At 41.8% G+C, this 13,061-nt stretch overlaps 1 protein-coding gene across 2 annotated transcripts in view; it reads left to right on the forward strand.

The window, feature by feature from the left end:
• Positions 1-9,250: 9,250 nt before the first annotated feature.
• casq1b (calsequestrin 1b) overlaps positions 9,251-13,061 on the forward strand; it is a 30,903-nt gene continuing 27,092 nt past the window's right edge. Inside the window, exon 1 of one of the 2 annotated variants that reach the window (XM_037112140.1) lies at positions 9,251-9,645. In XM_037112140.1, the coding sequence (XP_036968035.1) occupies positions 9,409-9,645 (237 nt within the window). In that variant the 5' untranslated portion in view covers positions 9,251-9,408. The remainder of the gene's footprint in view (positions 9,646-13,061) is intronic. The other variant, XM_037112141.1, reaches the window with a different exon arrangement.

Raw genomic sequence — 13,061 nt, forward strand, 5'->3', positions numbered from 1 at the left:
ATTCAGACAATATCAACTTACGGCCGCGGTATATGTTTCCCTGATTTTCACATACCTTTATTTCCATCTCATCACGCAGTGACGTCGCTGGTGACTCATACTCGTCGATTCTAAATGAAGGTAAGAGGCTGCTTGTGATTGAATGACCATCTGCTCCAGTCTCATGATTACAAGCACCCGGGTTGTAAACAGGTTAAACCCTTTGACCCTTCTTAAAACATAGTTTTCCCTCGCTGTCTCAGATTTGTCACAGATTTACACAACTCTCACACACACATACACACACACGCACACTCTTACTACAGCACATACACTCATCCTACACACGCCAACTGTTCGGTCTGAGGCTCGATCAGACAGTCTGTCATGTTTTCAGTTACTAAGCAACGTCTCGTCCTCCTGTCATCAGCCAACTGTCAAAGAGTCTCTTTGTATTGACATTTCTTGACAGGGACTAAATGGTCTCACAGTACTGGCATGAGCGTAGCCGCCAGAGACAGAAATTAACTTCTGCTCCAGGCCCCGATGCCCAAAAATGTTCAGAAAAATGAGCAGCAAAGGCCTCAAAGGGTACTGGATTAGGTATGTGCTGGCTTGGCATTTCTCTATGTTCCCATTTTATTCTTTATTTCACCGACTTGCCAAATATTCATGCTGGATGCAAAAAAGTCGTCCCCCGTGGGCCAACATGGGTGATGTGTGACTGGGGGTTTCTCTCCAGTGCATCCTGGGTGAGAAAAAATAAAGTGGTAGGAAAAAACCAAGTGCACAGCCTGAAGCAGTTGGAAGTGTTGGCAGAACACAACCAGCAATAGTGTGCTAAAACCACTGCGTCAACAAAATACAAGCCAACAGTAAACATGATATTTTGCTGCCCGATATCTCAGCAGTTTCTTATTTTTTTCTAAATATATTTTCATTTATTTTCAATAAAGCAGCGATTAGGCACAAAGTGCGAAAAGACAAAGAAGGTTATAACCCTAGTTTAAATTCTTGGGAAAATGATGTCTGCTATGTCTTGCCAACATTTTGTTGACTGGCTTTAATTGATTCCTTCCATATAAAACTGTTGCTGTAAACCTATTCTGAAATATTGGGAGTGCAAACATGGACTAACTTAGGACACTCACCTACAAGTCAACGCTAAACTAATCAAAAATGACAGGAAAACAAACAAAAACAGGAAATGGAATGGAACATAATGGGGTGAAAATAAAATAAAATAATATGACAGAACTTTCTACAAGCACAAGTGCAAATTGTTTGCATTGTTTTTCTTGGCATGCAACTGTTTAATCTCAACAACATCAGCTGACAAGCTAATGTTACTTTGCTGAGAAGTTAAGTAGTAAACTAGTAGCCAGCTAGAACATGGCTAATTTGACTGCAGTAGCTATGCTATTTTGCTCCTAAGGTAGCTAGTTGATTATCGCAACAGTTTATCCACAACAATGTAAACTTGCAGGTTAATGTTTGAGGTTATAATACAAAAACATGCTTAAAAAGCAAAAGGGGTCAAAAAAACTTTTGTATGATGATGAATAATTTACGTCACAAATAACAGCTGATCATAAACACAATATTGAGATATCATCACTTTTCAGTTGACATTATGAACTTTGGAAGCAAACAACAGGCTAGCTTATTTACATACTCAGCAGGTAACATGCAACATTATCAACCATTTTCATAATCACTCTGTTTTAACTCTGTTTTTGGTCTCTGATGAAATATCTGGCTCTTAAGCAGCTATTCTGTGCTGAGCAGGTGGTATACAATGTTTTTTAGAGAGACCAACTCTAAACCTGGACTAAAGCAGTTAAGCTGTGACTTGGACAGCTGTACCGAGATTCAACTGGCTATAAACCTCCATAAAGTTAATTTAAAGTTACTTCTCACTCTGCAGCACTCACCTACGTCCATTTTTGAACTGCACTGAGGCAAATTCAAGCTTGGCGTCCTACTCGACACAACAGTGAAGCACTGAATCTTGCATAAAGTCAAACTGCGCTGCCCTTTCATTCACAGCTGAGTGCCATCCCGGAAGACAGCCGAAGTCTGACAGCCATCCAGAGTGAATGTCTCACCTGAAAGACCGGGACTTCTGAACTGTAAGAAATTTGGCTCACTCACAGCCGCTGCGCACGTCCATTTCCCCCATTCTTCTGGAAATGTCAAGGCCTTAAATGCTAATAATATAAAACTGCATGTCAACGAATCTCCATTTATATCTGTTCCTGCTGTTCTGTGTGCAGTTGAGTGTGTGTGTGAGAGAGAGTACACTCTTTTCTGCCCTCTCTGGTTGCTTGGACACCAGTTCTGAGAGCCTGGCCTGTGTTTCACGCTGAGTGCCAACCCACCACTTCACCAAAAGAGAGACATACGAATGCACTCTTGAAGTATATTTTCACGTTAATCTGTTCATCTTAATATTAGCTACTTCTGTACAGTCTGAGTCAGAATCATTACATGCATCTGAATTTGTGATTCTTATAAACTTTCAGATATGTTTGTGTGTGTGTGTGTGTGTGTGTGTGTGTGTCATAGCAGGAGAGAGTGTTGGTAGCATGTGGAGACGCTTAGCAACATTTATGCCAGCATACGGACCGTGGGTGTGGGACAAAGAGGGAGCGGGCATCAGGGCCAGACTGGTCCTAGTGGGAGGTGGTGATGTGTGTGTGTGTGTGTGTGTGTGTGTGTGTGTGTGTGTGTGTGTGTGGGGTTGTGACTTGGGTTTGATTTGGGAGATTACTCATATCTGATAAATTACTAGTCAAGCAAATCTTTTATTAAACATGATAAATCTGGTCAGCAGCAGTGTGTTGATGTGATTCAGAAGAGAGAAAACAACACGACTGCAACAGTTGGATTTTATTCGCCCACCGCCAGGCTGTGACTCATGTAATGTGGTCCAAGTCCCAAGTCATTTTTACTTGGGCATGTCAAGTCAGGGTACTAAACTGAAAACATGAAATGAACACAGGCAAGTCATTCGAGTCACTGATTTTCAAGTTAAATCAAAAGTCTTTGAGCTCTGTTGCCTGGTGCAAAGTGTTATTGACAGTTTATGACTGATTTAATTGTCATTTTACGCCAAGCAACTACTGCATATCGTGCAGGGAGCTAATGAACTTGCACCTATGGACGTGTTTGGTCTTAAAATTAGATGTGGTCGGGTGCATTCATGGCAAAGGCGACTGACCCTTAATCATAGTCTAAAGTCAGTGGTGCATGGGATGTATTAATCAGCCATGCCAGAGGAAAGTCTAATTTGAATATTTTTTTAGACAGCTCTGATGGAGCTCAGGATTTGTCAGGACAGCTGCTTCACTCCAAACATCACTACAGCAGCAAAACAAAAAAATGTAACTACAGACCTCAACAGGACAGAAGAAACACTCCAGAAGAAACAGAATTAAACTTTTAGCGTCTGAATTAAATATTTTTAGACTGCTCTGATTGAGCTCAGGATTTGTCAGGAGGACAGCTGCTTCACTCCGATGTCACTGCATGAACCTAGACTGTTTGTGTGACCCTCTGTTTTTGTAGAGACATAAAACATGAATTCACATTTGATCCTGACTGGTCCTGATCTCATGTCAGGAGATCTAAATAATCAGTAAGGTTAGGCTGATGTGCCTTGTGCATAAATGCGTACATAGTAAGACATACACCTACATAGGTTGGTTCACAAAGGGCGCACACTCTACTTATGTCGCTGAAGCAAATATCATGGCATGTTAGAGCAGCAAATTGAGGAGTTGAAGCCATAAACTTGACAGGATGGAGTAAACTCTCCAGAGGACATGCATCATAAAAGAGGAACAGAAGAAAGAGCCATCTGGGGGGAAAACCAACATCTGGGACGTGTCTTTATCCTCCTCTAGTGCCTATGAAGCAAAACCAACCAATTCAGGCCCTGGACACGATGTCATTCTAACTGTTATTGTTATGGATTTTCCAGCAATAGACAGACTTGCAGATGTAAAATGAGTAAATCATTGCTGTTGCTACAACAACTTTATTGCAGCATTGACTGAAAAAAATAAAATTGCAGCTCATCTCAGCTACCTCATTTCTTGAAACTATCACATGTTGCCAAGCAACCATAAACAAAACCAGCACCCTGCTATCAGTAGGCATAATGTTTTAATGAGATCTAAAAATAAAGAGTGAAAAAAGTCATGGCTGATCCTAATATCACTTTTCACTTATATCCCACAGGCCCACTTAAATTGATATAGCTGGCCACGCTGCTGATTCACAGCTTTTTAAAATTATAGTCATCTTTAAAATGAGAGCAGATTTGAGATATTGCAAATGAAATCCAGTACTTTCATCAGTTCTTTGCAAGTGTATGTCAGATGTTCGTGTACTTACCGCTTGGCCCTATCATCTCCAGTGAGAGTGATTACCCTTCACTTATTACACACATTAATTACTGCCTAGTTATTAGTCACACATGCCGGCACATTTTCCCCTTTTCCACACCTCTATTTAATTTCTCTCTCCATCGTGTGCCGTTGTACCCTCATTTCTTCTTCCTTACTCTCGCTTCTCCATTCTTCGCTCTACCGCCTAATCACACCTTCCCTGCTCTCACTGACTCCCTCTCCCCGCGATGCAGCCTTTAGATCTCATTAGCGCCGCGACTCAGACGTGTCACATTCTCACCCTCCCGCCATGGCAGAGGAGGTTGGCGTTTAACATGGAGGCCTTTCATCAGCCTGCTGAGACATGCTGCAGGTCACCGGTCTCCAACCTGAACCAATTCGATCATTACCGTAAAGGGACAAAGCAATGAAGAACCTAAAGTGACCGTGGATTTTCTTTCAGGTCTTCTACTGTCTGGAACAACTTCCCTGAGGAGATCAGACCAGAGGCTTACTTATATTATTATTCTTTAAATTCCTCTTAAAAATATCTATAAGTGTGCTTCACAGGTCGTTGTTCTTCCTTCTTTATTTTGTTGAGGGGTTTGAGGTTATGAAGTTCATCTGCTGATTTGCATCAGAGTGAAATGAAGACGTCCCACCAGTATAAGTTGATTTTGCAGACTAGGACTAAGAAGCACACAATAATTTGCATTGCCTGACCTGATCTCAGTGATGCACATTGTGAACAAATGCAGGTAAATGGCAAAGAAAAAAGAAGAAAAGGTGCAGATGGAGAAGGAGAGACAGTCATTCTCGCTCTTCTCCCGACCGGCTTCAGTGAGGATTTGATTTACGCCATGATACAGTTTTTTATGGAAGCAGTGAGGAGCAAGTGAGGAATGTTTTTTTTTTTCTGTAACCAATTTTTAAGTATGTTATTTTCTCTGCTGGTGATAAAATGTTTTGCCAATTTTTTGGTTTTGAAGTTCCCAAATTATTTTTTCATCCATGAAAATTTATGGGGGGAAAAAAATTGCGAAACCAGTTTAATTTTTTTTCCAAGGAGAAAAGAAAAGAAAAGTTATTTTGTTTTCTGCCAAATGTGACACCAAGTGGAAAAAAACTTTTTTTTTTACTCATGAATACAAACAAACAAAAATGCCCAGTGAAGCTTATTATTATCATTATTATTATTATTATTATTATTATTATTATTATTATTATTATAAAACTCATCATTAACCTCTTAGCTGTTGGATTAAAATCTATAAAATATTTCTTGTTTGTCCAAAATGTGCTCAACACAACCCATTTTCTTTTATTTTTTTAATTTTTTCTGATTGATAACTTTGCATTTTTTTTTTATATCTGAAAGAGAAATTCCATTAAAAATTTTACAGCACGAAATGAATTTGTATTAATTTGGACTGTTGGTTAGTATTCATTTGCATATTTTTTTATTTTTTTTTTGCAATTTCGGCTCATCAAGTGCTTGAGACATATTTGCAGCAGGACGCTCTGTGCTCTCGCATCTGATAATACAGGCTGTTTGAGTCAACCTCCCAGTCGCCGTAGCAACAGCGCACACACTCACACACTCACACATGCACACACAGTTTAGTGACTAGGCACAGATGCTATTGTTAATGTTATTACTCATCCTGCTTGAGTTGATTTTGGAAAGAGGGTGCAGGAGGGCCGAGTGGGAGATGATGGACTTGTAATGAGATTTGTGAGTGCAACTGCCAGAGGAGGGTGCTGTTCACCTCAGAGGTGCAACAGGTTACGGTGTCATTCGGTCACAGATGTGCAGCCGCACACACAAACTGCCTGCACAGAGGGCGATTAAACCAAGCGGGCAGCTGCTGCTGTGGGTCACACATATTGGTTTTAATCAGTGTAAGTGGAAATGTCAGTTCTGTGTGGCAGTAATACTCGAAGCTGAATACAGTAAAGACGCATGTAGACTGTCTGTATCTGTGCCAGGTCTCTTCCAGCAGTGATGGCGGTCCTGCCGCCACCTGCCATCGCTGCAGCAGCACCAACTCCTGCCTGCAACCTCTCAAAATATTTGATATAGAGCTGATAAGTTAAACCCAAAGCCCGTCAGTCAGCTTGTCACCAGGCTATTCTTGCACGTTCTGACAGCTGAATGGGAATTAAATACGCTCTGGAGTGAATTAATTCAACAGGCGAGATAATTACAATGTCTACATCATATCACTGGAGTGTTTTCAGGTTAGGGTCACTTTATTTTACCTGATCGACCCGCTTGGTGTCCCCATGTTGAAAAAATATGCAGTGAAAGTGCCCTCTATAGTGGATAAAACATGATGGGTGCCCTCTCATTGGAGAAAACATGGTGAAGTACCCTCTCTTCACTATAAATGCATCACGACTATCTGTGCACCGGTGCTGTTTTATATATTTTTTGTGGCCCTTAAACAGAGGGGAAATGTTAGCGGCAGAAATGTTAGTGGCAAAAATGTTAGAGGCTATCATTGCACCCTGGTGACTGGGCTGTTCTTTAGCTTCTTTTTTACTTTTTTCTTTTTTTTTCTTCTTTTTACATACAGTGATTTGTAATATAGCAACAGTTCCCTTGTACAAAATGATCGGGTTGTGCCTTATTGACAGTTGTGGGTGAAACGTTCTCTTAACATAGATAAAATATTCCATAAAATTCAGATTCTTAATCTTCCATGATGATTCTGAAAGACATATTTTCAAAGGTAAAGTGTGACAGAGTGCAGATTTTCCAATTTTCTGGCCAAACAGAAGAAAAAATAGGTAACCCGTAGTTTTTATTTCTTGTAGTCATCACTACCAAAGTTGAACCAAAGTTGAAGGTCCTCTTTTTAATCTAACCGTTATGACAAACATTTCAAATTTATTTTTTCCTGTAAATATTTTTCAATTTGTCGAACAATCCAAACATTTGATCAAAAATGTTATAATTGAATTAGTGCAACCTAACTATGGTATGGTCTCTAAGACAACTAAGCAAGTTGAAAAAATATCAACACATCAGCGCTCAACTTACCACGACTCTAAAGTCAACATACAAAGAGACAGATATCTTCATATCTGATGGCTCACACTATCATGATGCTCTATCTGTGAAGTAGAGCCCAGCCTTCCCACACCATCAGTGGCATCTAACTAGACGCACACACACACACACACACACACACACACATGCACACACATGCACACACACACTGTCCGGCCCACCATGTTGGCAGGGGGGGCGAGGGCTGATCATATTACACACTGATATTAATAGTCACCCTTCTCATTGTAAACTAATAGCTGACATGATCCCAAACTGTTTCTGAGTCTCTCCGTCATCCCGTGTCTCCATCTTTCGTTCTCTCCGCTCAGATCACATCTTCCAAAATAATCTCCACATGCATGCCCGACGTATGTGTGCAGAAAATATGACATACATGACACTGGTGTGTCAGCTATTACACTTGACAGCCTGCAACCACAAACGCTCATGTTGTTTAACTGTACCAAGTTTTATGTAATGAGCCGATGGTTTCGAGATTCCTCTGATGCAGATTTAAGTATATGTGTGTTTAAACTAATAGCGGTCATCAGATATTCTTCCAAGTCCTGTTTCAGTGCCGTTTCCAGGAGATTATCTTCTTTTTTTCGTAATTTAATCAACAATCACGAAAAAAAACTAAAACGGATATAAAAGAACTACACAAAGTTTTCTTGTCTGTCTGAGCCGTGGGATTATTTTCTGCACAAAATTGATGGTTTTATTTTACAATTATTCCCCCTTACTCTCCATAGATACAGTACATGTGATGAAAAGTGAAATATCTCCATAACACAACTCAGAGAATTCGACCCTACTGAAAGGACACAGTCAGTGAGTTTAATTATGGATTAAAGCAGTACTCTGTTTTTTTTTTTTTTAAATGGGTCTAAATTTTGTTTGTATTGTACTTGTCTTTCAATTACAGTCAACTCCAAGAAAACTTTAAGCACAACAAATACGAAGAAGTTTAGAGCCACTGTAAAAAATCTAAAACAAATAAAATATTCTGTCTTTTTTTCAGAATTAAGGAGAGCATAAGGAAGCAGAATCAATAAATACTCAAGTAAAGTAAAAGTACCTTTCTGTGGGAACAGCACTTGAAATAAATATGTACTTATGCATATTTGTGGTTCCAGCAAATGACAAAACTGACACACAGCATTTAAATAAATAAACTCTAATCCATCTATGAGATTTTCACTTTAATTTACTTGCACTAGATTGCAACTTTGCATGACTGACGATTCCATTTTTCATTTTTCTGACTATAATAATACAGACAACATCCTCTGTAATTCAGACACACAAACAAGCGTCAGCAGGACTCCGCGTCTCCGATTCTCTCCGTCCATCTGTGCCCACCGAGCATGTCTACCCTCTGACCCTCTGCGTGGACGCCATCTTGTCCACAGGGTTGTCCCGCTGAGGCCTTATTTTTAGCGAGAGTCCGACTCCACTGCAAAACTTAATATGGGAATGGCATCTTGGAGCTCTTCTTTCCGCAAGCTCTCATCGTACATCCATCCATACCATCAGTCCTCCAAGACACTGAGCTGGTATCCGTAGCTCTCCGAACACCCAACACAACCGCTGTCCCTTTTCATAGCCAGGGCTTCAAACAGGTGGCCGTATGACCCAGGCACGCCCCCTGATCCCCCCTCCCACCCCTCTTGCTCTAAGTCCTACTTTTTTGGCAGCCCCTCTGGTTTGTGCATGGCTCTTGGATGAGTGGGATCTCGCCTACTCCCCCTTTCTTCGTCAGCAAAACCACGTGTAGCTCTTTTTTAAAGGGAGGGCGTCACTGTCAGACCTGCTCTTCTCTAGCGGGTGGGGAAAGAAGGCAGACTTTGTTCCTAACTCTCCCTGCTTGACACCAATTTGCCTTAGGGACAACGTTAAACATCTCAGGTGTATTTTTTTTTTTTTTTACCCCGCTTTGAGAAGAGGCGTTCTTGCGTCCACCAGGTGCCGATAGCCATGAAGTGGGGCTGGGTGTTTTTGGGGGTCTTCCTATCCTTAGGGACCCTGTCCTGGGGGGAGAAGGGCTTGGAGATCCCAGAGTATGACGGCAAAGACCGCGTCCATGACCTCACCGCCAAGAACTACAAGTCCATCATGAAGAAGTACGACGTGATGGTGATCTACTACCACAAAAATGTGGATGGGAACCGCAGTGCCATGAAGCAGTTTCAGATAGAAGAGCTGGCGTTGGAGGTGGGTCTCCGCCAAAGCATGACAGTGGATGGATCTGTGGCCCATGTGGGGGAAGGGTCACGGTGGGAAGAGGGGAAGGAAGGTAAGGGTTTCACATGGAGAGTCTGGCTCCAGTTGGGGGATTCTTGGACGCAGTCGTGGCTTTCACACTTTAGGGTTAAGTGGGCTTGAGACTGTTGACAGGTGAGAAGGAAGGCAGTTGATCACGTTGAGGGGTTCGTGGACCCTTCAGGTGTGGCATCCTGCAAAGTCTGACTGGATGGATGCTCACCTGTAGGATAAAGGTGGGGGTGATTTGGGAACAGGAGGAACAGGATAGAGGGAAGTACCGAGAGGGAATTCTAAGCCAACACATATTCATTACCTGCCACATGAACATCAATTAAGTTGTGATTGGGTGAGCTTGTCTTGAACACAACCTGTCCAGCATACATGTTTACCATTATTACCATTAATGATTTTACCATTGCAGGGATTAGCACACTTATTGGGGTTTATTGCATGTGCATATATTCATTTATGCCTCACTTTTTGATCCATTAATGAGGAAGGTTGGGTACACCGTATTTTGTAGCAGTCCCAACTAGAAAGCTTTGGTAACTCTTGGTTGAACAGTGTCTGAACCTTCCTACCACACCTTCAGGTGTCAGGATTGGGGTTGAGGGGGTTGTGTTGGTGTTAAACAAGGTCTGAAACAGACAATCCCACAATATAGACACTCATACTGACTGTATGTAGGGATTTGCCTGGTGTGTTGAGGTGAGAATGTGGGCAGTGTTTGAAATTCTCTCTCAAACTCTTCTGTAAAACTCTTAACACAACCTATTATGAATGTTTTTGAGCGTAGACCTCTATCTCTTTATGGGACAGCAGACTTTTCACCCTGCCTTTGAGTGTGGCCATTTGGAATATCTATTAACATGTTTGCAATTACACCATGTCCAGTACATCGGGACTATCACATTGTGTCGAAAATTCTGTTTGACATGGTGTAATAGATTGAATCCCTGAAATATATACTTCTGTTACGTCATGTAAACAAACCATGTTCTTGTCAGCTTTACACTGGAGATCAGTGACATGACTGTTCAAATAAAAGATGGGTGAGCTTGCTAAAACAGTTTATCCCTCTACATCTTTTACTTTGAAACATCAATTAAAAATCTTATTTTATGATTTTTGGATGTTGCGCATCCAGGTACTACTTGCACTGTGAAATATCAATACGAACCATTCAATCCATGGAGAAATCCACCAAGACTGTAATCAGAAAATCATCAAACGAGCCATCAGGACTCCTGTAAGGTTGTGATGTCACAACATTACAGTCTCCTCCCCCGGCATAGCCAAGTTTGTTAAAACAACCATAGAGCTGATGCAGAAACGCGGTGGGTTGTGCCTGCTCAGGCTTGTGAAAACTAACCAATCAGAGCCGGGGGCGAGGGGGCTTAAAGAGACAGTTGTTAAAACAGAGCATTCGGAGAAAGGGTGAACAGAAGTGCTGCGTCAGTGGATGGTATGAGAAAAAAAAAGTGTTTATTCAACATTAAAGTATAAATAAAAGTTTAATCCTGAAAAAAAAATAAAAACAATAAGAGAGCTTCAATCTGCTCCAGTGGTGTTCCGGAGAAAAAGAGTATGCGTGTTTATTTACTGGATTAAATAATCTAAGGCACTCTTCACCAGTCGTTCCACAGTGGATGCACCTGGGCCCCACTGTCAGCCAGTGTATTCACCACAGCCATCCACTGCCTGTCAGAGCAGCAGTGTCTTCTTACAGAGACACAGTGTACCTTACACTAGCCTCCATAAGTCACCTCTGTAAATAGCCCAGGACAGCCCTGCATGCTTAGCAAGAGGCTAAAAGCCCTCCTGGGATGGACAGCGAGTTTAGGGCCATATCTCACCTCAACTACTGCTCCCACTGCTCCGTCAGCTCTCTCAGGTAACACACACTGTTCTGTTTTGTGTTACTACACACCCCTCTGGGCGCAGGCTGAAGTCCTAAACCATCATTTACACACCAAAGTCATCGGATCTGATCAATTTCCTCTCCGTGCTGCCAAGTTGTGCTTCTTGGCTTCAGAAAGAGATGCTTGTGGGAGCAGGTCCCTGCAGGACTGTGACTGTGTTAACTGACTTCCTGCCAGTTGTGGCCAATCAGGATTGAGAACAGGAGGTGCTCGGAGGGGATGCTTAAAATAGCTGGTCATTACCACCTATGAATCAGGAAGTATGAATTATTAAAGTGCAGAGCTCAGGGAATCAGATCTAAAATGCCTTTGTTCAAAGCTTGGACCTTATGGGATGTATTATTCATCCATGCTTCTACTCAGAAATACATTATGTACATTTTATGTATTTATAAAAACACAGCATCGGAAGGTTTATGATGCATATTTGGCTGTGATTAGTTTGTGTGACATGCTAAAGCTGACAGGCTGCAGACAGTCTCCCTGCTGCTGTTTCTTTGGGTTTCACTAACACTCTCAGCTACACTGGAGGATAAATTTCTATAGTCTTTGATACCCAGAATATAAAAGAAAAAGAATAATTCAAATAAACAAACAAACGAGTCTTACAGGCATTATCATATGTAGATAATTTATGCTAATGGGTAAAAGCACAACATATTTCTTGGTCCATCATCGGTGGATAGACTGTTGGGTCACTTACATGCATTCTACACTGTATATGATCACGCAGCGCAGCCTAAATCGTGATGCATGCTGGTTAAAATGTGTCCATGATGACCTGGATGGGAGTGGTTTCTGCTCCGCATTCGATGTCCCATGAAGTTAAGTTATCGTGGGAGCAAGGCGGCTGCAGAGCAGTTGAGCAGTTGCTCTCCAGGTGCTGCGCGAGCCTAGACCCACCTTCATGACGTCAGGGCTTTGCCCTAATTGGCTCTCATCTACGCTGACATATATGATGTGTGTTTCGATGAATTTCCATATCCATAAGCGCCTCATTTCTACTCAATAAGCTAACAAAATGTCAAGAAATTCAATATTTTGACTCCCATTTTCCTTCAAGCTCATGGTCCAAGCAGACTCTCAGCTAATAAGCTAATGTTCCACTAGCTGCACAGCTAATTGAGCTAACTTGACAGCTGGTGGCCACAGTTTAGAAAGAGCGATGACAAGGCAAAAACTGCAGACAGGACAGAAACCCTGACAGGTAGCGAAACCTCCCGGTGTAGTGATACTGTGACACACATCATCAACAAACTCAGCATTTTCCACTTAAAGAGGCTGTGTGACGAGAGAGGAGTCATCCCGTCACTCCTAAAATATGTCCAACTTGTCACCTCTGACCCCAGCTGGAGTTGTCTTAGTCTGTGAAAAATAATCCAGCACAGCCCCGTCTTCACCGCTATGTTAGGTGAGAGCAACCTCGCCATATTGGCTGTGAAT

The sequence above is a fragment of the Acanthopagrus latus genome, chromosome 10 (genome assembly GCF_904848185.1).
Source record: "Acanthopagrus latus isolate v.2019 chromosome 10, fAcaLat1.1, whole genome shotgun sequence".
In the NCBI taxonomy this organism is placed as follows: Eukaryota; Metazoa; Chordata; class Actinopteri; order Spariformes; family Sparidae; genus Acanthopagrus; species Acanthopagrus latus.